This window comes from Protopterus annectens, chromosome 12.part0, assembly GCF_019279795.1.
Source record: "Protopterus annectens isolate FY-2018-M chromosome 12.part0, PAN1.0, whole genome shotgun sequence".
Classification (NCBI taxonomy): Eukaryota; Metazoa; Chordata; order Ceratodontiformes; family Protopteridae; genus Protopterus; species Protopterus annectens.
In genome coordinates this window covers 483,041,185-483,068,045 of record NC_056746.1, presented here as the reverse complement: position 1 = coordinate 483,068,045, position 26,861 = coordinate 483,041,185, and the positions used below count along the sequence as shown (strand labels likewise).

Sequence of the window (26,861 nt, the reverse complement as noted above, 5' to 3'; positions counted from 1 at the left end):
CGTGACTGAAGAAGTCTCTGCACCACTATCGACATCCACATCCGATAAGGTCCTGGAGGATTTAGGGGATAGGGAAGGAGATTGAGACCTCAGAGGAGGAGATACCGGCTTAATGCTAGGCGACTGGTTCCGAACAGGCTCCGAGAGAATAGGAGCTGAAGCAGGTTCCATAGAAACTGACACTTCCTGCAGCCCCAAGGACAATGGAGCAGAGGATGTCATTGAAGATTTAGCTGTTTTCTCCAGCGGCTCAGAGGATATTGATGGAGCCGGGGATCGCTTTTTAGCCTTAGAAGATTTAGCTTTAGATGGAGAAGACTTAAAGCTGGAAGCACTCTCCAAACCCTCCTCGAAGGAGGGTTTCAGAAGTCCCTTGAAAATCAGTTTGTTCTTCCTTTCCTGAAGAACATGCGGGCTAAAAGCATGACAAAAACTACACTATTTCTGGAGGTGAATCGCTCCCAGACAGTACACACAGAGTGTCCATCAGTGATAGACATCTTATAACTGCATTTCGTGCACTTCTTAAAGCTGAAGGCTTATGCTCCTTAGTATCTTTAGACATAGTCACTACAAAAACTGAGTCACTAACACAACAACCAGACCAACTGTTAGTCAGCCACAAGCGCAGGAACAGAACAGACAGACAGAACACCACAAAGACTTCTAACTTAAATGGTCCTAGAACACAAGGTCAAGAGGGAGGACTAGTTCCTCTAAATTAAACGGTCTTAGCCCAAGGGAAGTTAAGTTAGCACACAAAGGTAAGTGAGGGGACAGACTAGGTCCTCTAACTGAAACAGGCCTAGCCCGTTGGAAACAGCTAGTGGGATACCACAAGAAACAAGCTAAGACAAGAAAAAAACAACTTTTCCACAAACACAGCTCAAAGATAACACACACAAATAGCTATGAAAATAGCTTTTTTTGCAAAAACTTCTCTGCTATAAAGATGAAAAGAATACTTAGCCACAGCAAAGAGCGAGACCACGTCTGAGCTACACGAGCGGCAAACGAGATCTGGGGATAGAGAGCAGTGCAGTATGGGATACCATCTTAGCCCAGCCAATTGAAAGACTTCGAGCTAAAGTACGGCAGAGTCGGAGCCGACATTCGGCTCCGAACCCACGGGTAAGAATGTAGGCGAGATTGGACTACATAACATCAGTTATTAAATGACAAGTCAGCATTGTGTACATTATTACACAGTGATCGGGTATTAAAAACAAAATTTGCACTTATGCTCTGTGGTTATCACTTTTAAATAAACATGGATAAAAATAAATAAATAAAAAATAAATTCACGGGATAGCAGTTAGCAAGGTATGAACTACATGCATTTACACTCTACAGAGTCCAGTGGCAAAAAAGAGGTGAAAACTGCATTTATATTCTGCAAGCATCAGTGCATATACATGCCCAACTATGTGCAGTGTATCACTCAGATACTCCCCAAGATGAAAACTTTATATGCCAAGATGGCTGCAAACTAATGAACAGGTTGATTACAGCTCTTGTAGTGCGAAAATTGAAATTGGCGGCCTTTACTGGTCTCCTTTTATCAATCTGGGTAAAATTCAGTTTCTGGCTAGTAATTACACTGCCCAGATACCAGAAAAGAAGAAATATGGAGAAAGTGAGAAAATCAACTAGAACAGAAAAAAAAACCTCTGGCTGGGATGAATCTTGCAGCTGTTCTGCAAGAAATCATTTCAAGTTTCAACTTTTATACAGGAGATAACTTGCAGTAATTTAGAAGCAAAACAACCCAAAAGTATTTAGAGGTGTTTAAAATAAATGAAACACCAAAGGAACAAATAAAGTCAAACAGCAAAAGGTTGGGAAAACAGAAGTCGCGAACCATTAATATGAACAGATAAAATTGCAAAAATATGAGGTTGAAATGGAAAAAGGCTGGCTCAGCATGAGGTTCACAGGAGGTTACCAATTTAACAACCCTAAAGTCCTTACAAGCTTAGCCATATTTATCCTGACTTGCCCCAGTTGTTAGTAGTTGGGACAGCAAAGTTTGCAGAGGTATGAGTCTATGGTAATTAATACAGACTGCTGCTGTCCATAAGGGATACGGGCATCACCTTAGGAATGAATTTAGTCACCCATCCACTGCTCTAGGTTGCGTTTGAAGATGGTCATGGAGGACCTCTGCTTCAGTGAAAAGGAAGTTTGTTCCAGAGAAGGGGTAGTCTCTGGGAGATGCATCTCTCCAGCACGATTTGTTCATGTCAGAGGCTAGATTAAAGATCCCTGGACAGTGACCCTCATGCAGTTTGATTTGCAAATGTGTAGCATTTCCATCAGGGCCAAGTCAGAGATTGCCCTGTAAGCCAGCTACAGGTCACCCCTTAGCAGCCTGTAGGAGAAAAAATACAGTGATAGGGCTTTCAGTCTGAGTAGGACTTGTTCTGTGTACCCTGTTTTTTCTTGGTGAGAAACTTCTGTGGTCTCTACAGCTATTGCAGGTGTCTGAGATGCACGTAAAAGGGAACACTACTCAATTACTGGTCTGATAAGGGCCGAATATAATGGAGTAACATCCTTCCATCTAAATGTGATGCCTTTACTTGTAAGATGTGCCACATAGAAGGATTTCCATACAACTGTGGATATGTGGTGGTCAAAGTTCAGATTGGTATTTTCTTGTGTATTCAGATCACATACCACTGGGTCTACATTTACAAGGGGTGCTGTCTAAAATGTATCGAGCAGGGATATTAGCTTTCTCAAATGGAAAAATGCACTTTTTGCATTTAGCTTCAAGATGTGGCTTTGGCACCAATCATTTTTCTGTGTTAACCCTTTCTGCAGTATTTTAGTTGACTCTGATTGCTCCTAATTTGCAACAGTCAGTGAACTTGGTCAGCCACAGGCTGTCAACGTTTGCCTGGACTTCTCACAAATTCCGAACAGTAAAGGGCCCAGCACAGAACCCTGTGGTACACCACTTGTGACTGGTCTTTTGCTAGATGTGAAGTCACCCACTTTGACAGTATGTGCCCTGTCAGTGAGCCAACTGGTTACCCATCTCGCAACATAGGGTTTAATTCCCAATTGGAAGATTTTCTATATCAAAACCAAGAAGGAAGAAACACTGGCAGAAATTCAACAATACAAAATAAAGCCAGTGAAGGATGAGAGAAATGCCAATGAATATCCACAAGCAGGAATGTAAATGCTCCAAGCACCACGTAATAAAAACACAGGTTTATTAACGCAAAATCCTTTTGGTATAACTCGTTTTCGTTACACAATGCAACTTCATCAGACAAATCAGGGAGAGGGTCTGATGATATATACACACATATTGATGAATAATTGAGTTAATTGAAGAATCAAAGTTTTTACAAAAAAAACAAAAAAAAATGTATTATTTAAAATACTTTAAAAATATATATATATATATAAAACAAATTCCACATAGAAGCAGTCATATATTAATACCTCAATACAAAGAAATAAATATGGTTTGTATAAAATATGTAAAACTAAAACAAGTTATATACTAATAGCCTTAAGCTTCAGCAAGGGCTTAATAGAAATGTAGTCATTTAAGCTTTGATTCTAAAAGAATCTGCCAGTAAAGTCCTGACATTTCATTTAAACCTGCCATGGCCCACCTCTTGGGTCTTGGTAACACACCTTCTATACAAAAACTGTATTTTACTGGTAGGCATACTGTAGTGTTGGTGTTTGTAGACAGTTGTTGTGTTTTGTTTATTTATGTTGTAGCGTGCTCATAAATTCTACGTTTTAGTGCACGTTCTGTTTTATACATGTATGCTGGGCAGCTTAAAACAAGCTAAATAAACCACTCCATGACTATTACAGTTGAAATATGCTGTACCCGAATGGTTTTGTTGTGGACTGAGAGGTGTATTTTCATTATTGCACAATGTAAGAACATTGTGCACATGATCCACATCTATAGGTACCTTCGTCTCTGAGATGTATATCGATGGGAAAATCCTGTTTCCAGGATGTTTTTACATTTTCCCCCTCGAAAACAGTTCTAATGTCCTTGCCATGTATGTTTTCCAGGTCAGTAATGTCCTTGAATATGTCCCATTCCTTACAAACAATGTCCTGAATAAGACTAGAGTTGGCACTAAACCCTGTAATAAAGGCTTTTTTGTAATCTAATTGATCATTCAATCTGCTAGGGACATTGACAGATAATCCCGAACCTAAAATAGGTCTAAACCTGTCTTTTCTTCCCTCTTTGACTTCTCCCCATATGTTGTAAATAAACTCCTCTGGGTAACCTCTGTCCCTGAACATTTGGAACAGTTTTTGACACTCTATTGAGAAGTCTTCCTTGTTCGAAACTCTGACCAGTTGTTTCTGATGCATGGGGTGTGAACTGTGAAAATGTATATAGCTGTTTTCTATAAATAGTGAATCTAAAGGAACCTTGATCAATACTAAGAAGAACGTCAAGGTATTCAACACCACCTTCATGTATTTGGTAAGTAAATGTAAGGAAGTCTGTAGTAGATGCCAAAAATTCCATGAAATCCTTTATAACATCTACAGGCCCTGTCCAAAAATGCAGATGTCATCCAAAAATCTGAAATATGCTGTCCAATTGTCCTTGACAAACTTATTTTCCCAAACAGAAAGAATGATGTCTGCATAAGTTGGGACACCTGCTTGTAATATTCTCCTGAAAAGTAAATGAAATTGTTGTACAGAACTAGTTCCAAAATTACAAAAATATCATTGTTTTGGATATTAGGGCAGAGTGTAAGTGCCTCTTCAACCATAATAATGGTATCACAGAGAACAGGTCTATAGTCAGGAATTTTAAGTCAGGAGCTATAAGTTCAGGGTTGGCCTGTCTCAAGAATTCCCAAGAATCCTTGAGTGAATGGTCAAACTTTGTTAAATTTCCAGTCCAGGAACTTAGATAAAAACCTTGTGCAGCCACAATGGGCCTTGTATCTTGGGTACTCCCTGGGCTGAGTGTTGTTCAGGAAAGTATAGGTACTGTAATCAATGGCTTCCTGATCTAATAAATCTTTAATGGCCAAGTCAATTTTTCTGTAGGCAATGTTAATCTCATTGAGTGATACTGTATTGTATCTAGTCCTGTTATTTAGTATGGTATACATTTTGCCATCATATATGTCTTGGTCCATTATCTGGTTCCATGACCCTAATACTAGTGTTGTAAATAACAAAGATTTTTCAAAGATTGACAAATTAGGTGAATATCTGGTTTTCCTGAGTTGGTTCCTGATTTTCTGTTCAATCCTAGTTTCCAAATTTTTAAGCTGTGGGTGTAATGGAGGATTGAAAGTACTAGGTCTGTGTGGACTATTTTGATTGGAAGATTCTCCGTTTCCCAAAATGTTTTCAAGATTGATTTTTCTAATAAAAGATTTTAAATCAAGTATTACCTGGGTAACATTGTTGGGAATGTACTTGAATCCTTTCATGAACAATTCAAAATAAACATCAGTAACATTTAAATGACTGTAGTTGTATATGGTGTATCCTTCCTTGGTACAAACAATATCATGAGTGTCAGGAATAATTACAAGGCCAGATCTTGTAGTTTCTAATCCCAAAATTGGACCTGAGTTGGAAAGTTGTTCCTGTGATTCTTACCTGTAATGATAAAGACTGGTCCTGATATACTTTGCGTTGATTACGTATCCTCTCAGATCTCCTTGGGAGTGGTTCTTGTCCCTGACCCTGAAAACCCTCTGCTTCAGGTATAAAGTCATGAGCTGTAGTATTAGTAACTGGACCCTGTTTGTGTGTATTGTGATACTGTGATTTACTAGGAGGTGGAGCAGGGTACTGGCATCCCTCGTCATACTCTCTAACATCTCTATGTAGTTTTTTGTACTTTCTTTGTAAAATTTCATTACATTTATTATCAACATCTTTTCTAATTTGATAGTATTTCATTTTTTCTCTTTCAACTTGAAACATCAAATCACTGGTAACAACTAAGTTAATAGCCTCTATGTCCTTGTCTAATAAAGCAATTTCCTTCTCATTCTTTTTAATGATGGCTTGCACAATCTCAAGCCCACATTTGTCAAATGCATTAATAAGTTCGGCATGAAATTCACTGCCTACAGTAACATTATTAGGGTACTTGTGAACCCTGAGTCCTTTAGGGACGAGACATTCATTAAGGTACTTGTTATCTAATAACAAACTACGGTACCTGTATAATGAAGTCTCGAGTGAAGCAGGCTTTAAGTCCTGAAAACTGCTACCCTGGTCAACGTTGGAAATGCCTTTGATGGTAGTCGAAACTGGGAACCTCGTTGTACCAGTCCTGGAACGAGGAAGGTGGTGTACAGTGAACTCTGTTGTCATTCCATTCCCGTCTGCAAAGCTAGTGGCGTTCTGAAAAAATCTTCAGCAGATTGATGATGCCTCGGCTAGGAACCATCGTGGTTGGAAGGAGCAGGGGTGTTTTTGGAACCTCGGGTTTCCTGTAGATTAGAGTTAACAGATGTAGAAAACATTTGTTGCAAGCCTTGTCCCAAAGGCAAAAGAATGTCAATAAGTTGACTCAACTGGCCGGTGAGTTTTATCGGCGTTTCTGGTCTCCCAGAACTTCCATTTTAACCAAAACCAAGAAGGAAGAAACACTGGCAGAAATTCAACAATACAAAATAAAGCCAGTGAAGGATGAGAGAAACGCCAATGAATATCCACAAGCAGGAATGCAAATGCTCCAAGCACCACGTAATAAAAACACAGGTTTTATAGCATAAAATCCTTTTTTGGTATAACTTCGTTTTTTACACAACACAACTTTCATCAGACAAAAAAAGGGAGGGGGTCCTGATATATATTATACACACATGATGAATATGAAATTGAGGCCAATCAAACAAACAAAATTTTTAAAAAACAAAACAAAAATGTATTGTTTAAAATACTTTAAAAAAAATATATATATATATATATAAAACAAATTCCAGGACATAGAAGCAGTCATATATTAATACCTCAATACAAAGAAATAAATATGGTTTGTATAAAATATGTAAAAACTAAAACAAGTTATATACTAATAGCTTAATAGAAATGTAGTCATTTAAGCCAGGTTCTTTGTTTGATTCTAAAAGAATCTGCCAGTAAGTTTCCTGACATTGCAAAACAGAACGTGCACTAAAACGTAGAATTTATGAGCACATGTACGACATATCTAAAAAGAACAACACCAATGCTCTGTACAAGCACACATTAGTATGCCCTACAGCTAAATACCAGTTTTTTGTATTAGAAGGTGTTACCAAAGACCCAAGAGGTGGGCCATGGCAGGTTAAATTGGAATGTCAGGAAACTTACTGGCAGATTCTTTTAGAATCAAACAAAGAACCTGGCTTAAATGACTACATTTCTATTAAGCCCTTGCTGAAGCTTAAGGCTATTAGTATATAACTTGTTTTAGTTTTTACATATTTTATACAAACCATATTTATTTCTTTGTATTGAGTCCTGGAATTTGTTTTATATATATATATATATATATATATATATATATATATATATATTTTTAAAGTATTTTAAACAATACATTTTTGTTTGTTTTTTTGTAAAAAACTTGATTGGTTTCAATTAACTCATTATTCATCAATTATGTGTGTATATATATATTAGACCCCCCTTTTGTTTGATGAAGTGAAGTTGCATTGTGTAACTAAAATATAGTATTTACTAAAGATTTTTTTGTTAATAAACCTGTGGTTTTATTACGTATACATTCTTGGAACATTTGGCTTATGGATATTCATTTCCTTCACTGGCTTTATTTTGTATTGTAAGATTTTCTATATAACACCTAAGTGGGAGATTGTGTTAAACGCCTTGGCTAGGTCAAGGTAGGGGATATGTACCATCTTTCTCTTGTCCAGGGTCTTGGTGATTTTCTCAAAAGTTGTCAACCACGTTTAACAGGCATGATCTAACCTTAATGAATCCAAACTGGGTTAGGCCCAGAGTTTTAAGATTACCTACATTCATGCTGATAAGGTCCATAATGATTCTTTCCACAACCTTGTGGATGAGGCTATTTAAGCTTGTGGGTCAATAATTTCCAGGGTCGGCTGATGGTCCCCCTTTGTGCAGAGGGATTACTGTTGTCCTCCATTCAGCTGGAACATAGCCAATCCGCAGGCTGTGGTTACACAGGGATCCAAGTGCATCTGATAAGTCATGTTTTAAGTTGTTAAAAAGGCAACCTGGGATGTTGTCTGGTCCCACTGATGCTATGTTTTTGGCCCTGGCAAGCACACAGATGATCTGCTCGAGATAATAGACAGAGAAATGGTGGCAGGTATAATTTGGGGGGACAGTGGGATGAAGTTTGCTCCAAATCTACAAGACAGCAGATTTGCCATTAACTCCATTTGAGTATGGGTGTTGCCATCCACAACAAGTTCAGTGCACAGCTGGGTATTCCCCTTTAGATTTCATACACAGTTAAAGAATGCCTTGTGATTATCCTTAGCTAGGGAAGCTATTTTTGCTTCATAATTAGCTTTAGAGGACTCGACAAGACCTCTAATTTGTTTGTTTAGGTTAGAGAGGGATTTCTTCCTCAGCTGAGCCAGTTCCCCTTGTTTTTGGATTTCAATTTCTTTCTTTTGATGTACAGCCTGCTTATACTAAGTGTCCACCAGGGTAGCTTGTTTTTTTCAGCAAGATCCGGTTTTAATCTGGTCAGGTATAGACGATGCTATACAACTGCTTTGTTGGTTAAACAGGGCATTGGTGTATACATCTAAATAAAAGTCCGTGTTATCTGTGTTTGAGAGAGCCCTGAAACTTCTTATACCATCACTTAGTAGGAGGTAATTTGTCTTGGAAAAATACCAAATCGTTTTTGAGCTTGATGGAGCATATGGACTTATTACATCAAGACGGACTTGTAGTCAAATTTTACCAGGAAGGACATTACATGGGGTGGGGGGTGGGAGTGTGGGTGCAATGCCCTCCCATGTTAGGGAGTACTATATCTAGAAGATTTGAGCCTCGTGTGTGAGCTGACTAGCTGTTTATGGACATTTGCATTGACAAAGTCCAAAAACCTCTGAGCCAGCATGTTTGTGGTCATGCATGTTTCCCAGTTGATGGCAGGATAATTAAAATCACCCATGAGTGAAGTGTTAAACTCAAGTCCAGGTATGCTGTATGTTTTTCCTGGTTGTGGGGACCTATAGCTAGCAATGATGTGGCAGGGGATTTTGCCTATGGTTAACTGAGCATGCAGACGCTTGAGAAAGTCATACTGTTAAACCAGTCTTGATGTGTACTCCTCTTCCGTTTGTTCTTTCATTTGGTGGTCTGAATGTGTGGAAGGCATTGTATCCCATGGCCAGGGTACCTTCCACAGCTTTGAACCATGTCTCCGTGACTTTATAGATGTCAGCATCTTTTAAGGCAAGGAGGGCTTCCAGGGATTGCAGTTTCTTGTTTAGACTCCTACCATTAAGCAGCAGTACCTTGAGTTTAAGAGAGGATTTTGTTACATTGGGAGGTTGGTTACTTTGACACTGGCTAAAAAGGCACAAGAGGGGGTAGTTAATGCCTTTGCCAGTATCCAAAAAGCCTAGAGGAGACAGGTGAGGACCATCTCTGGCTATGCAGCATGACCTGTCGACTACGTCTTCCCAAGCTGACAGATACTGGATCCCCATGGATTGAAAGCTAAGCCAATTGTTAAAGTCATCCTTGGAGAAGGCAGAATGCTGCCTTAAGGCTAGGCTTTTATCTGCCTGTGCAACAATCAGAGATCAGTCACGTTTCTCTTCATATAGTCCAGAGAGGTACGTCTCAAATTATTCAACCCACATGGGCTATGACGGAGTCGTACTGGTACTTATGGTTGAGTGTCTTGAGTGCTAGAGTGACGTGACAGATCCTGGCACCTGACAGGCAGCTAACCATAACCCGCTCCTTATTAAGTCTGGTGAGAGGAACATCTGCGTTTCACACTGTGGAATCTCCTATGACCAAGTAACTTGCGCTTTGTGGTGTTACGCCTTATGGGCTTACTTGCTGAGATACTTGTGTGCGCTGTGGTTATTTTTTGCACTGTTGCGTGTGTAAGTGGTTTCTGAATGTACCATTTGGGAGGCTTCTGATCTTTTGATACGTTACTAGTGAGTACTTCTGCAACTGTTGGACCCTCAATTAAATCTGACCACAAATCAGTCACCTCTGAACTAGCACTAACAGAAATCACAAATGGCAAAGTCAAACTAAAAAACTTAACCAAGGCAAACTATACCCTCTTAGGAGAATGCATAAATGCATTGCAATCCCTACCCCCAGCTGGAAGTGGTAACTACACCAAAGCTTACACTGAAGCCCTGTACAATCACTTGTACAAGTGTATAGAGCGACTCAGCTGTGCCAGAGAGAATCAAAGCCAGAGCCCCAAGTAAAAACAAGCCACCCGGGTGATAGACATCCTGCATCAACAAACTTTACAACAAATGTAAAAAGGTGCTGTCTAAGAAAACTAAGCTGAGGCCCCAACAATGGAAAAGCACTCTCCTCAGCCCCAACAATGGAAAAGCACTCTCCTCAGCCTCAACAGGAAAAGAAGACATGTCAAATCCTCTAAAGGCAACTGAGAAAAACCTGGCAATCACATCCAAGAATAACCATACGGCCTTTTGCAGATAAGTATGTAGCTTAAAAGGTAGCACCCAGGCATGTCCCAAAATAATGACTAATGGTATCGCACACACTAATCCCGCAGACATAGCAAACCTGCTAATGAACAGATTTGGCAAAAGTTTCAGTCCCCTATCCCCTCCAAACTTATCACAAACCTTGCCCTCAACTCCCCCTGCCCTACATATCTGAAGAGCAGGTCATTATAGCCTTGTCCAAGGCAAAAAAGACACAGCCTCTATGGGACCAGATGGCATCCCATGCTGTCTTCTAAACAAACTAAAACATGAACTAGCATCACCATAAAGTACCCTATTCAATCATAGCCTATCCATAGGCTTTGTGCCTGCAGAATGGAGAACAGCAACAGTTATTCCCCTCCACAAAGGTGGCTTAACAACAGACCCATACATCTGACCAGTCTCATATGTAAGGCCATGGAACAGATCATCACAGACCTCTTAAATAAAAACACAAGTGACATCCAAACCCTGGATTCGACCCAATTCTGCTTCGTCATAGGCAGATCCTGCCCGTTAAACCTGGTGGATTTCTCTGAAAATGTGACGAGGGCCATTGACAAGGGCAAATCTGTGCACACAGCATACCTCGACTTGGCAAAGGCCTTTGACACAGTCCCACACTCTGGGATTATTGATAAACTTGGCAAACTGAATGCAAACCCCTTGGTTGCAAAACAGGTTGCCAACTGGCTCACAAACCAAACATTTTCAAAAGTGGGTGACTCCACATCAACCAACAGACCGGTTATCAGCAGGGTGCCACAAGCATCAGTGCTGGGCCCCCTACTGTTTGGTGTATACTTCTCAGAAGTTCAGGTCAAAACTAAGGGGTTGTGGCTGACCAAGTCTGAGGGCGACTGCAAACTGGGTGCAATTACTTGAATTGCAAAGTGATATCAGTATACTTCAGGAGGGTCTTACGCAAACCAGCAACTGGTGCCTTAGTCACGGTCTCAAACTGAATACAAAGAAATGCATCATCATTCCCTTTGGTAAAAACAATGTCCCTTCACACTATCAAATTAACAATAACCTCTGTGCCAACTAAGTGGTAAGGGATCTGGGATCACAAGCAGACTGCCACCTTAACTTTGACCACCATGTATCTAGTATAGTACGGAAGGCCTTCTATGTAGCACACTTGATTAGCAAAGGCATCGCCTCTACAGCAAAGGAGATTTTAGCCCCTCAGTACTAGTCACTAATCAGGCCCATAATTGAATACAATACCCACTTTGGCATGTACCATGCAAAGCACCTGCAGCAATTGGAGAGACCTCAGAGGCGTCTAACAAAAAAAAAACAAGGGACTCCAGCACATGCCTTACACAGACCAAATGAAGTCCCTGTCACTATACTCTATTGTACAGACTTCTTAGGGGAGGCTTATATGCCTGGCTTAAAGAGCAGTCTGACCCAAACCTAATGAACCTGCTGCACATCCGTAAATCAAATGTGACTAGAGCTACCCCACTCCAGGGACCTAAACATGACCTGCGACTTGAATAAGATGTGCTGCAGGGATAGATTTGTCTTCCAGCGACTGCCGCATCTTTGGAATAGGGTGCCAATTCATTTGCAGCAGAGTATCTCTAGGACACTGTTCAAAAGGAACAGGAAATCCTTCTAATGTGGCACACCTCATCACTAAGGGCTTTTTATCCAGAAAAAAGGAGGAAATTGTCCCACTGCACTCATCGCTCATTAGACCTATTATAGAGTACAACACCCCATTTGGTATGTAGCTCACAAGACATCTGCAACAGCTTGAAAGGCCACAGAAATATCTCACTAAAAGAATCACAGGCCTAAAGCAGATGCCCTATGCTGACTGTCTAAAAAAAACTCCAGCTATACTCTGTGGAATATTGTCTACTCAGAGGCGATTTCTGCTCAACATACAAGGCCATGTCAAACCCTGAGCTGTTGGACATGCTCCACTTAAAGAAATCCCAATCCATCAGAGCCACATGCTCCAGGGATCTAAACCTTATCACAATGAACAAAACATGCTGGAGGGATAGGTTCCTGACCCAGAGACTCCCCAGACTCTGGAATAGACTGCCCATACATGTCAAGCAGAGCACCTCCGTGGCCCTCTTCAAAAGGAACCTTGACGATTGAATGGGAGATAGGAAATTCACCTCGGGGATCACATCAGTCACCCTGCTAGACAGGGGTCCTGGGAGGTAAATATTGTGGGAAGAAATATCCAGGGAATTGTTATGGCTAGGCTTGCATAGGCCCTAGGGCTGACAGCCTAGTACCAACCTACGAGGCACCATAAATTCTTACTGGGTACAGTGAACACAAACTTCCTGGACATTGGGGTCATTACTAAATACAATCATGTGTACTGACTAGAGTATCTGTGGTATTACATTGGGATGAAATGGCTAGGCTTGAAATGACCTATGATCTTGTGTGCCATGTCCTTATTTATAGTGTGGGAAGTGATGTTTGTGAGCTGACAACCTGTTTGGCATTTGATTTGTCTGCATGCGTGATTCTTTCCTCTAACTTTATAGCGTATAACTACATTTCTTGCATAAAGTATGTTTGTTTCAGGAGTAAGTGCTTGTCAGTATGCATGAGACAATGACTAGATTGCCTCAGGATGCCCAGGTCCACCACGCTGGCCAGAGAGATGATGGGAAACTGCCCTTCAATGATAGCAGGTTCTTACTGTATGCCTTATAAGGGATGGGAATGGGTTAATTTGACAAGATTGTGCTGGTAGCTCAGCTACTAAAACAGTGACCTACACCTTGTGTAGGCCAAGACTGATCAATAAGGCAACACTGCTCAGTGTATAACTCAGTTGCTCCTAGAGAAGCTGAAAGGTATGGGAGGTTTCACTGACAGTTACTTAGGGAAAAATTATCTTTAAGGTTTTTGCATCTATACAGTGCACTGACAACTGCTGCTGTGTAGACAGCAGTGAGGCTTAAACAAGAACAAAGTGGAATAAGTTTTAAGCCAACTACCAATCAGGAAACCACACAATAAGCTTTCCACCAGCAATGCCAAACTCAGACAGGTTAGATTAGCACAATTCTGCCACAAGAGTGCAGAAAAAAATTAATGTAGAATAGTTGGTTTAGAGCCCAAGTGCAAGACCACCACACAAACTAGCAACAGCAGCAACAGAACTATCAGATACAATGGAAATCAATTCAAGGTCTGTTTCAAAAACAGTGAAGTTGGAAGACTATGCAAGCAGACAAAACCAGATATCTTCTGCCATAACAAAAATACAAGGAACAGATTGCATTAATTTTATGAAACTACAAATAAGCAACTGGACTGCAGCAGGTTTTATTAAGAGAGCGTGTAGGTTCCAAATCTTGCCACAAGAAAGTAGCAAAGACCTGTATTAGTAAAGATGCAATCATGCCAACATAGTTGCTCTTGACAAAAATGTGGCAGAAAAAAAAGTATTAAACTGGAGGCATCAGAGTATTTGTGGAAATAAATTATTCACTGTGTACCAGGCATCAAAGCAAGTTTATCCAGCAATCAGGGAATGCGCAGAAGCAAGTGTGCTATTCAAGCTTGTGTATTCAACTGTCTTCAGAATATTTTTCCAGGAGGATCAAAAATATTTTTGGATCCAAAACAGGCAAAGGAGGAAATAAAGTTTAGCTACCAAAGAGCCAGTAAGCAAGAAGGGGACCGACTCTGCTGCTCATTGTTCAGTCACTAAGCCCACAGAGGCTTTGCCAGTGAAACCTTTTCCATTGTTCCTAAAGAAAATGCTTGAGAAACAGAAAAAAAAAAGAACAAAAGAGCTGACCAAAAGAATAAGTACTTTGGATTTGAACCAGAGACTGGTGTTGGGAGATGGAGGTGAGCAGGAAGAAAACCAGCAACATTGAATTATTGAATAAATAGGAAAATAAAAGCATCAAGAATGAATACAAATTCAACCACTACTCCTAGGACCCTCGAAAGCAGCTCATCTGGATCTTTAGTTTTGTGTCTCGAAAAACTTCCTCATGCCCAAACCATCACAAACCCAAATGAGAACATCCATATCAATACACAACAATACCCTCCAGAGTCAGCATTACAGGGAAAGAAAATAACAGACCTTTTTTTTGGGGGGGGGGGGTCCTCCACCTGCAGTATCAGGTTTCATACAACCCTGGGCAGTTTATTATTAAAATGTCAGTAACAGGTCTGGTCTGTAGATCCATTTCAGTCTTGATCTGGGCAGTATAGCAAAATGAATCATACCAATATTTATAGAAATTAAGAATGGATTACACAGAAATTAGCTTACAACAGTAAATGTCCAAGGACATCACTATGGGACTTCAGACACAGGTCTACGGTGTGCCCTGATTTTCAGACCTCAGTGACCTCTTTCCCCTTCAGGCCAGGTAGCGGTCTCCTTTGTGATAAATGGATGTTCCGTATATAAAGCAGTTGTCCATCTTTGCCATTTTATAGCTTTCTTGTCCATGAGGACCACAGGGTATCCTCCGCTAGTCCCCTATCAAGGTCCTAACTACATGGCTCAAAGACTTGGAGAAATAGGGGTCCTTAAGACTATTCAGAGCTGAGCAGGTCAGAAGCACTGGTGGGGGGTAGGAAGGGATGAATACATAGGGATAGGGTAAACCACCCCAGCCCAAGCTGTACAAGAAAAGAGGAGGGACAGGATCTACATGGAGGGATCCAGTATTACAGCAAGGACCTATTCAAATATATACTAAGGTCAGCTCTTATACAACCGCACTATGCTTTTCAAATAAATCACTGTTCCTGCAGTTATTACTATAGATACAAATGGGCAGACTGGTAATGGGCTAAAACAAGCACTTCAGGAAGACAAATGCATTCCCAGCCTTAGCCCTGGATGTAATGTCCTAGTCAACAGTGCTTGGAAAAGATATATACTGATAACCAAGTAGGTGCCTGAAAAATACCTGTACACTCACCCCCCCCCCCCCCAAGCACTTCAGGAAGACAAATGCATTCCCAGCCTTAGCCCTGGATGTAATGTCCTAGTCAACAGTGCTTGGAAAAGATATATACTGATAACCAAGTAGGTGCCTGAAAAATACCTGTACACCCCCCCCCCCCAAAAAAAAGTATACAGCAATTTGAGTGCACTGGACTTCTCAAGGTATCTTTCAACTTATTTCTGTGATGACAGCAACAATACACAGTGATACAGCCACAGAGTCTGCTTAGAAACAGTTTTTTACACAGGAAGGACAAAAATAACTGACTTGAGGTTCTGATGCTCTTGACTTCATCTAGGTGGCATCTCATTTGCCTGTACACATCTAAGGAATGAAGAATTCTTTCTCCCTTGTTCTGTGGATAAAGGAAGAAAAGTGGAGTTGGACAGTTTGGTTGAGGGAGAACTATTAAAACTTTTTGGCATTATGTGTAGGCTGGTCTAGAAGCTAACCCCGTTCATTACAGAATATTAAAAAGGTTTTCTGTCCATAAATACTTCTAGTTTTGAATTCCTCCTAGATGAGGTAATGACCACAAGAGACAGGAAAAAAAAAAGTTTCCCATAACATTACTTATCCGACTGAGCTTTGGTGCAGGATGAACAATTTTAAACTACACCCACACACAAGAAAAGCATATAAACTGCAAACTGCAGCAAGAAAGATAAAATGGTGCAGGTGAACCTCAGTTTTATACAATGAATGCTCCAACACTGGAAGGGAGCTGTGCTCAAAAGTCTGGATGGATACAGAGCCTTCTGTGACTTCAGTCTTGGTATTGAGGATTACTGCAATGTGATCTATAAGAAGAATATACACTGATAAGTGAAATTAACACATTATACATAACAAATGAGTTACTGCGCAGATGTTAAAACATGAAAACAAGTCACTGATCCTGGACTTGCTTGCCAGATTTTGTAATAGTGCCTACAACATGAAGAGGATAAGACGCAAGAAATGACTAAGTTGAGGAAAAAACTACATAAAAAAGTTAAGATTTACTGGTCTGTAGGAATGCTTAGGAATTTGAGACTCAGAACTAGTGACTAAAATAAGGAGATAAGAAAAATACCATACATTCCAAAGAACAGTTGATCCCAACTGTTGACATTTCTAAACTTTACCTTTTGCACATCAAAAGTTCTCATGTGAAGATACTAAACACGTTATGTTTGGGTCAGCTACTAATCTGGCAAATGAATGTCCTTGGTCTAGCCTCCAAATTTTGGACAGAGGTATGTGATTCAAATATATTATTCACATGCTACACCAATACTACAGTGATGGAGATCACAGTACTGCAAGTGGGGCTATGAACCTGCTAAGCATAAATGTTTTAAGTATTATATCATCAACTCGCCCCCTTCTACATGAGGTCAGGGTACCACATTAACTGTTGCCAGCTCCGCAATTCAATGCCACTGACAGTTATGGCTTAATGTGACGGGTCTTCTCACACAATCCATCCACCTCTTTGCTGGATGCCCACATTTCCTCTTGCTTTTTTCCTGTCTGTCCAACATCTTCACTGGTTTGTCTTCTGCTTTTCTGCAAATGTACCCAAACCACCTTAGCCTGTTTCCTTTGACGTTCTCTGCAACTGGAGCTACTTGAGCTTCTGCTAACGATGTCCTCAGTTCTTCATCTCTGCCACACTATGCATCCTACCATTCATCTTAAGCCTTTTTATCTCCATCTCCTCTAGCTTTCTCAACTTCTCTGCCAAGTTCAGAGTACCACACTGTAGTACTGTTTTGCACACCCTACGTTTCCGCTTCTTTGGCATTCTTCTGTTAAATAAAACCCCCTACTCACTAACAGTTGGCTGCAGTCCGTCTGATTCTAGAAGACCTCCTCATTCAGACTTCCCTTCTCCTCGACCACCCCTTGGAGACACCTGAAATTGTTTACCTGTTCCACTGTTTTTCCCATCTCATTTTTCATCTTTTTCTGATTTCACCTATTTGCAGCCATTGCAACTATCTTATTTATACCAGTTTCATTCCATGTGCCTTCAGCCTTGCCCTTCCATACACCTATCATTTGCTGAAGATCTTGTTTCAAGTCTGTCTGTAATGCCAAACGATATGCAAAAAGCAGCTTTGCAGATCTGAACCCTGATGCACACCCACTCTCCACCAGGAACCCTTTTAAAAGTCCAAACACTGTTTGTACTTCTGTCATTAGTTCCTTGTACATAGCCTTCCCTAATTATAACAATGTTTCTGTGACTTTGAACCATCACAGGACTGCTTAAATCAAACTTGCTATCTTATCATAAGATTTCTTCAAAAGTCTAGGAATGTCAAGTTGGACTATTTCCTCATTTCTAACTTCAACTATCTAGCTAAATGCAAACATTAAGCCGGTTGTGCAGAATCCTGATCTGAATCCAAACAGCTAATTTCCCATCTTATTTTTACTACTCTGCATATGCATATTCGTTTAACAATCACCCTCTTTAGAACATCCATGCACAGTGACAGGTGGTTGATACTTCTATATTGCTAACAGCTGTGAACTTTGTTCTTGTATACTGGCACTAGTATGCTTACTCTACCAATCAGTGATGCGCCTTTTCTCCATACTACGAGTAACCTCATGAACAATTTCCTCCCTTAACTCACCCGACAGCTCTGTCATATCTGGTGTGATCTCATCTGAGCTTCCTGCCTTCTGACTTAATTTCCCTTAGTGCTGTTCTTTCTGTATCAATCTAGACCACGTCTGAGGCACTACAGCTTCTGTAGGGTTTTCTTCATTCAGATACTGTTCAGAGTGCTCCCATCGGCCTCAGATGCCCCTTGGACTGGTGAGCAGGTTGTTGTTGGCATCCCTTCTAAGAAGTGTCTGATGACTGCTTTATCTTTGCAACTTGAGACAGTTTCTTTGTGCCATCTAAGTCACTTTCCAGAGGGTGGTAGAGTACCTGTACTGTCTTGCTCTGTTATTGCAACTGCTCTCGTAGCCTCATTGTTAGCCAACCAGTATTTCTTCATTCCATGGTCAGTCTTCTACCGCAAACCTATTCCCGCATTCCCTTCTTCTGATGACTTCCGGACCTGCATTCCACCACAAGATTTCCTTACGTACCTTACTTCCAGACCTAGCTCAACAACTTATCTGTTTTACAATTCTCAAAAATGCTGTCTTGAGATGCCGCCATTCTTTTCTGCCAAACAAATGGCATTATCTAACAAAAGCAAGAGTACTGTGACAAGCAAATAGAAAGGATGGTTACATTTTCAGATAGTGTATTAATCTAGGATACAATCATTGCTTTTATGTGGGCCGATAACTGCATATAGGCAAAATAATTTTTTATCAGCATAAAAGTAGTACAATTAGCTGCATCAGTTCTTAGTGTACATAATACATATAATTTTATCATTTTCACTTCTGTTTTGAGCTTAATGAGATAAAGACCCACAAAGTGACTAGACAATTTAAAGGACTGATCTAGAAAGTCCAAGTCTCGTAAAGAAAGCTCTATCCAGAAAACTCAATTTTTTCATCATATCTTGATATTCTTTGTATTACTCTAATGCATCAGAATCACTACAAGTATTTCACATTTATATTTTAAATGGCATGGCCTGCACGCTGACAAGATTTTATTTCTTTAGATGCTTTTTTTTTACCACATAGAGCTTCTGTCCCTTTACAACTTATTATAAACATAAGGAATGCATTTCCTTCATTTAGACATAGTGACACTGCTGACACAGGAATTTCAAAGCTTACGGAAAACTTTTTTTTTTTTTACTGATCAATTCTGATTTGAACTAAAGGCTGCCTTTTGTATTTTAATCCTCTTCAAAACAAACTTGCTAAAATAGCAGGGTTCTGTGAAATAAACAAACCTGCAGTCCTTAGTCAGACCTTTCCTCACATTCTTCCTAGGGAAGGAAACTAGGTAATTCAGGGTAAAAGCCATACTATCCAACTGGGGTATGGACACTTAATTGACCTCAGCAAGACAATCTCAAGATGCAAAACTGCAGATGGTGATTAATACCAAGAACAATACGTTTAACCTTGATCATACAGGATAAGATGGTTTCCTTTCTGAAACAATGAGATTTGAACAGACGGAAGAGAAAAACTGCAGGACTTCATAGCACTAGATATCCATGTTATTCTAGGGAGAAAACATAACTCTGGGATAAGGTTAGTTCAAGTTGTTTCCCTAAGCAATTTGTTTAGTCACACAAAAAGCAATCTTACAACTGAAAGAGTCAAACTGAAAAATGTAAGGAAGCTCACAGCCTTTGCATTCTCTGCTATACTGCTAAACTGTGATGTATTAGTAATAGTAGATAAAGTTTACAGAATACTCAGCCCCAACAGCAGTACATAATTATATGAAAACCAAGAAACCCCTCACCAGATGAAAACAAATCCAAAATAAATTTCCACCTACCTCTTTGCTGAAGCTGGGGATTTGGCCACAATAACTGCATTTCTATAGTTTGGAATCTGGAAATGGAAATAAGAGAGTACCTAAATGATAAACAATTCACTACTTATTATCAAGATGTTCTGTTAGGTAACCTCTTTATAGTCATGACTTTTGTAATAATGTCCACTGACAAATATTATTCAGTTCTTCTTGGTAAAGAGTGGTGTAGGAAGTAGAGATGCAACAGCCTTACCACCTATTACATGTTCATCACTGAAGTGGGGATGGGGACACATGCCATGGCCATTCAGGAAAAAAAAAAAGCACAAAATATAAAAATACTACACAACAGCTGAGTGGCAGGCTGTTAAACAATACTATCACAAATCTCCTTAAATCAGTCTGGGCATTAAGACTGCAAAAAGGAAGCTTGGGCAGATACGAGGTGTCATTCCCCCTATACCTGGCACACCATCCAAGTGCAAAAGTGAAGGGAGTAAGATCCTGATGAACACATGAAACAATGGGGCCAAGCTAGATGTGGCAGACTGTGAACAAGAATGAATGCAAAGAAATCCATCTTAACTTCAGTTTCCCCTTTGAAGAGCTTGTTTTGTCAACTGTCCTCTCTTGATAATTTGTATGGTTTCAGGATGCCCCAGTAATATCAGCAAACTAATTTCAATAGCTAAAGTGCTATGAGCATTTCAAATGGATTACAGGGCACAGGCAACTAAATTTGCCTATTTGCTAGTCTTTTTGATCTTTGTTTTTGGAATCACTTTACTGTATCAAGCTTGTATAGTCAAAAGAAAATGCATTTCTGCAAGAATTTACTATAAACAGTAGATACCCTACTGTTCACTGTTGCAGCACTCCAAACTGTAGGGTTATTTTGCCAGATAATCTGGGCACCTGACCAGGGTACCAAATCCAAAACCTTCTATAGAGCCATACGTCTGATATACGACTTAAGCCCATGAGAGTAATGGTACACAAGTGGACTAATGAGCATATTGCCTCAACGCTGATTCATCGACCCCATGTAAGCAAAATCTTACAATCCCGAACACTCTGAACAGCGATTTTTTTCCCCAGGGAAAAAAAATTGTTGTCACACACACACACACACACACACACACACACACACACACACACACACACACACACACACACACACACACACACACACTAAATAAAAACATCAAAACATTACATAAAGTGGCGGGCTTCGCCCTCACACCCCCACGATCTGGAGGGATGTGCCCCCCACTTAAATATACCAACTCCGAGATCACACTACAGTGACGAAAATGGTAAAGTAATTAAGGTGGCCAAGCGATTTCTTTACCAGGGAAAGAAATCGCTTATGCAGTTTCAGTATTTTGCTATTTCGTGCTTTCAAGTTCGATCAAGACGCATTTGAAGGATTGCATCTCCGATTATATAATAGGAACCCTTGCCTCAGGCTAAGCTTGTAAGCCTGTCGATACTTAAAAAAATAAATAAATAAAATAAAGTAATAGGTTAACCAAGAAGGGAAAAGGCAGAAGTGTCCTTCCTCAGTCTATGAAAGAGGTAAACAAATTCTAGAGAAAGAGGTATAGTAGGGTGGGAAGGTATACTGCGACAGTGATCAGTAGAACATCTATTATTATGGTAAGTTATTACACAACTGTACAATGGATCTTTGGATCAGTGATACAGTACTCCAAACTGTTGGGTGATTCCCAAAGCTCAAGTGGTGTAAAGAGTGGTTGGATGACACTTAGGAGAGCTTTCAAGCAGTCCAGAGAGGACTGACATAGTGAGGCAACTCTGGATTTGGAAAAAAAGCACTCAATAATGCTTGGTAAAGGTATGCAATGACTCTGGATTTGGAAAAAAGCACTCACTAATGCTTGGTAAAGGTATGCAATGAGGACTAAGTGGCTGCTTCTAGGATAGAGTCTACTTCGGGTAGAACATGCTTTCGCAGGCGAAGGTAAGGGCCTGTTCATGGTGAGTGTAACAAAAGGAGATGGACTAGAAATCCATTTAGCAATATTCTGCTTTGAAACAGGACTACCTAGCTTGGATTCTTGGAAAGAGACAAATTTAGTATTGTGGATAGACTTTCCTAAGCAGAATCTGAGCTATGTACATCCAGTGAGTGCAATATTCTCTCCCTACTAATGTGGGTTAGGGAAGACGTCAGGGAGATGGATGGCCTAGTTGAGGTACAGCTCACTTACGACTTTAGGCATGGAACAGAGACTGACCCTCAAAGACGCATTGTCTTTACGGACTATAAGGAAGGGTTGGGATGCCATCAGGGCCTGCAGCAAAGAGACTTAAGTAGAGATAAGAGCAACTATAAGCATAATTCTCCTAAGTACAGAATTTGACAGAAGAGGCTGTTGGTTCAAAAGGTGGAAATGTAAGCTTTTTCCACAACAAAGTTAAGGTCTCAGGAAGGCGGAACAGCTTTCCTATGAGGTTTTAGGTGGAGTGCATCCTTCAGAAACTGTTTTACCTCCAGTTTGGACATTGGGGGGGGGGTTGAAAGGTATGCAAGCAGAAATGCCTGACTGGGTGCTAAGACAGCGTAAGAGCACACACAAAGACAGGACAATGGTCACACCCTTTTGTACAGGGTCCAGTTTATGAACATGACACCAAATAGAAAATCTTTTCCATTTTAATTATGTAAGATTTATGGGTAGTAGGTTCCGGGTTTCCTGGAGAACCTGAAACATTTTCTCATAAAACTGGTGTCTGAAAAGGATCAGAATCCTATCATTCCTCAAGTAAAGTTGACAGGTTGGCGTGAATAAAACAGCCATTCTGTTGTGTAAGTCCACTTTGTGGGCTAGCTTGTGGTGATGACCTGACTACATGGTAGAGAAGTGGAAGCCAGTGTTGTCTTGGTCAAAAGAGAGTCACCAGTAGAATATTTAGTTTGTCTCTCTGGATCTTTAGAAAGACCTCTGGGAGAAGAGGAAAGGTGGGAAGAGATAAGAACCTCAATGAAATGACATGGCACCCGTTTTCCATGCTAGAGGACAAATCTTCCTGGAGAAAAGAGGAAGTTAGTTGGTGATGGAGGCAAAGACACTCATCTGTGTGATACTCCATTTGTGTACCGTCTAGAAAGACCTTCTTCAACATCAATTCATGATTTTTTCCCCTTGATTTGCTAAGAAAACCTGCCAGGATGTTACACTGTGAGGGGATGTAATCTACTTGACGGGACAAGGTTTGCTTCTGCAGCTTGATTCCATACAATAACAGCAAGCCTATAGAGCTGGTAAAATTTAGCTCCCCCCAACTGTTTAAGTACCACATGGTTATAGTGATGTCTGTGAAAATCCCAAGAGGTCCTGGGGAACAGGAGTGAGAGAAGATCTGCAAGGCCTCTATTAGTGTTCACATCTCTTTCAGTTGATGTGCGCTAACTTTAGATTCAGTGGTCACTGGTCCTGAACTCTCAGCCTGTCCATACCACTCATTCAATATCCAGCATTATATTTTGTTAAGCAGAGGAAGAGAGAAAAGGAATCTGTGCATTCAGAAGATGGGAGTGCCGAGAGCAAATGGATTTCAGATACCATTGGATCTTTCTCATATGGAGACTAGCAAAGGGGGACCATAGGCATGATTGCAGCCACAAACTCCAGGATCCTGAGCATTTCTCTTGGAGTGCAAGTCTGAAGGAGTAGAAAGTACAGTTGTGTACACTTACCACAAATGTAGATGTTAGAGTGTATTCACTGTTGCAATCATTACATTTGGGTAATCTGCTTGCAGGTTGCCCTCAGTCGGCCTGATTAACAAAGTCTTGGGTCCTGCGTCAGTTGCTATCCCTTCATCCATGACATCAGGTCGTCAGGGGTGTAAAACACGCAGCCGACGCCATTACATCAGTTTTTCTTGCCCCAGATGTCAGGTGCCCTCCTAATGGGAAGCAATTAAACAAAAGCACAAAGATATGCCTCTAACAAAAAAGTTTGTTTGTGTCTTTCGGCTTTTCCCGGTTAAGGGTCGCCACAGTGGAACTCCTGTCTGCTAATGATTGGCAGTTGATTTTTACGTACCGGCTTGCCAGGCCTGACGCACAACCTTCAATGAAGGTACACCCATTCATGCAGAAGACGCTCTAGCTGAGAATCAAACCGGACAGCATCTTACTGTGAGTCGACAACGCTACCGCAGCACCACCACCATGGGTTATACCTGTAAACAAAAAAGTAAATACACCAAAAAGGATTTTATGCGTAGTAAAGGAAAGTAGAGGTATAGCAAAAAGAAGTTAGGGGGATGGAGGGAGGGTAACCAGGACTGCAACAGTGAATACACTCGAACATCTACATTTATGGTAAGGGTACACAACTGTACTATGTTCTTCCTGTTTCACTGTTGCAGTCATTACATTTGGGTAGATTTCCCAAAGCTGTGGTTGGGAGGAGGAGTTTAGATAGCATTAGGGCCAGCTATAAGGCCCTGCAAGACTGCAGTGGCAAAGCCAGCTGTGGATTTAGAGAATATTGGCAAATGATAATGCTTGGTGAAAGTACGTACAGAACTCCAGGTAGCAGCTTCTAGGATGTCCCTGGTAGGGACGCCTCTGAGAAAGGCTGTAGAAGTAGATGCAGCCCTGGTGGCGTGAGGTCTGATCACCTTGGAGGATAGGTTTTCCACGGTGCTTATGGCAGAAATGAATGCAATGGCTTATCCATTTAGAAATAGTTTGCTTTGAAGTAGCCTTCCCCTCTGCCCCTGCAGCAAATGCTACCAGATTTCCTTTGAGGTTTAGTCCTGTCCAATCGAAGTTGTCTGTGCACATCTAAGAAATGCAGTATCCATTCGCCTTTATTCTGTGGATTGGGAAAGAATGATGGCAAATGAATGGACTGATTAAGAGCCACACTGGATACCACCTTGGGCATGAAGGATGGATTGGTTCTGAGTGACACCCTGTCCACATGAAAGATGATGAAAGGTTCCACTGCCATAAGGACCTGTAATTCAGATACCCTTCTAGCTGAAGTGATTGCTAAAAGGAAAGTGGTTTTCCAAGAAAGAAATTTTAAGTCTGCAGTAGCAGCTGGCTCGAAAGGAGGTACAGTGAGTTTCTCCAAGACAAAGTTAAGGTTCCAGGCTGGGGTTGGAGCTCTCCTGGGTGGTCTCAAATTTTTGGCCCCTCTGAGGAACTGCTTGAGCAGTGGATGAGAGAAGAGGAGAGGTTCTGTGTTATAATGAGCTGAAATGGCTGTGGTGTGGATTTTAATGGAGGAAAAAGACAGGCCCTTGTGAAGCATCTCAGTTAAGTATTGTAAAATCTGAGGTAAATTGGGCGCTGCTGTGCTCATCCCTTGAGATTGGTTCCAGGCACAAAATCTTTTCCATTCTTCAGCATAAGATTTTCTAGTACTAGGCCTCCTTGCCTCTAAGATGATACCCATCACAGGTTTGCTGAGGGATGGTAAAGGAGAGATCAAGTAATTAGCCAGGCTGCAAGGTTCAGTGTTGGAAGCTGAGGGTGCAGAATCTGGTTCTCCTGCTGAGACAGCAGGGAAGGAGTCTGAGGCAGGTGCCACAGAGATAACAGTGACACTGCGCAGGAGGGGGTACCAGTGTTGGCGCAGCCAGTCTGGAGCAATCAAAATCATCCTTGGTTTATCCCGTTTGACTTTTAGTAGTACTTTGGAGAGCAGAGGCAGAGGGGGGGGAAGGCATAGACTGACAGGTTTTTCCCGCTGAAGGACAGAGCATCCACTTTCCAGGTTTGTTTGTGGGGAGTCCTTGTGCAAAATTTGTTCAATTGGTAGTTGTGGGGAGAGGCAAATAGGTCTATATCTGGGCTCCACCATTTGCTTGTCAACATGCTGAAAATCCTTGGTTCCAGTTTCCACTCGTGTGGGTCCACGAGGTTTCTGCTTAGTCAGTCTGCCAGTGTATTTAATTTTCCTGCAGGAATTGAGCTTGTAGGTGCACTTGGTAGCTCAAGACTGTGTTCCACAATGCCATGGCTAGTCTGCAGAGGGGGTAAGAATGAGTACCCCCCTGCTTATATACGACATAACAGTGGTGTTGTCCGTCTTTACCATTAGTTGTCCTGGAAGAATGTGGTCCTTGAAGGCTGTCTGAGCATTCTGTACAGCTAACATTTCTTTTTGACTGATATGCAAGTGCATTTGACTTGGGTTTCATTTGCCCTGAATGCACTTCCCTGCCAGGTGAGCCCCCCATGCATAGTCTGATGCATCTGTTAGGGTTTGGGCAGCAGGGGGTGTTGTGAAAGGAAGTCCCCTGTTTTGGTGGCAGGCCTCTGCCCACCAAAGGAACTCTAGGCATAGGCAAGGAATGATGTAAATCATTGTTTCTAGGTTTTGAGAATGTTGACACCATAGGTGTTTTAGATACTACTGTATTTTCCTCATATGCAGTCTTGCATATGGAATTAGAAGAATGCAGGAGGCCACGAACCCCAAGGCTTACAGTATTTGTCTTGCAGATAGCAGGGTTTTTGTGGCCAGTTGTTTGAAGTAGGTTGTCAAATGAATTTGCTTTTCTGGCGTGAGGTAAGCCATCTGGGAAGTTTTATTCAAGCTTGCTCCCAGGAATGTAATTTGTTGACAGGGTACCAGTTGTGATTTCTTTTTGTTTATGGTGTACCCCAGACAAGTTAGAACCCTTTTTACAAAGGCCAGATGATTCTAAAGTATGTCCTGGCTTTCTGCCTGAATTAGACAATCGTCCAAGTATGGGTATATTTGAATATTTCTTTGCCTGCAAAATGCAATA

The 26,861-nt window shown here is 41.0% G+C and overlaps 1 protein-coding gene across 1 annotated transcript in view; it reads right to left on the bottom strand.

Moving 5' to 3' along the window:
- Positions 1 to 26,861, bottom strand: part of PRPSAP2 (phosphoribosyl pyrophosphate synthetase associated protein 2) — a 1,165,642-nt gene that overhangs the window by 307,043 nt on the left and 831,738 nt on the right. Inside the window, exon 8 of the mRNA XM_044089586.1 lies at positions 20,097 to 20,152. Within this exon, the coding sequence (XP_043945521.1) occupies positions 20,097 to 20,152 (56 nt within the window). The remainder of the gene's footprint in view (positions 1 to 20,096; positions 20,153 to 26,861) is intronic.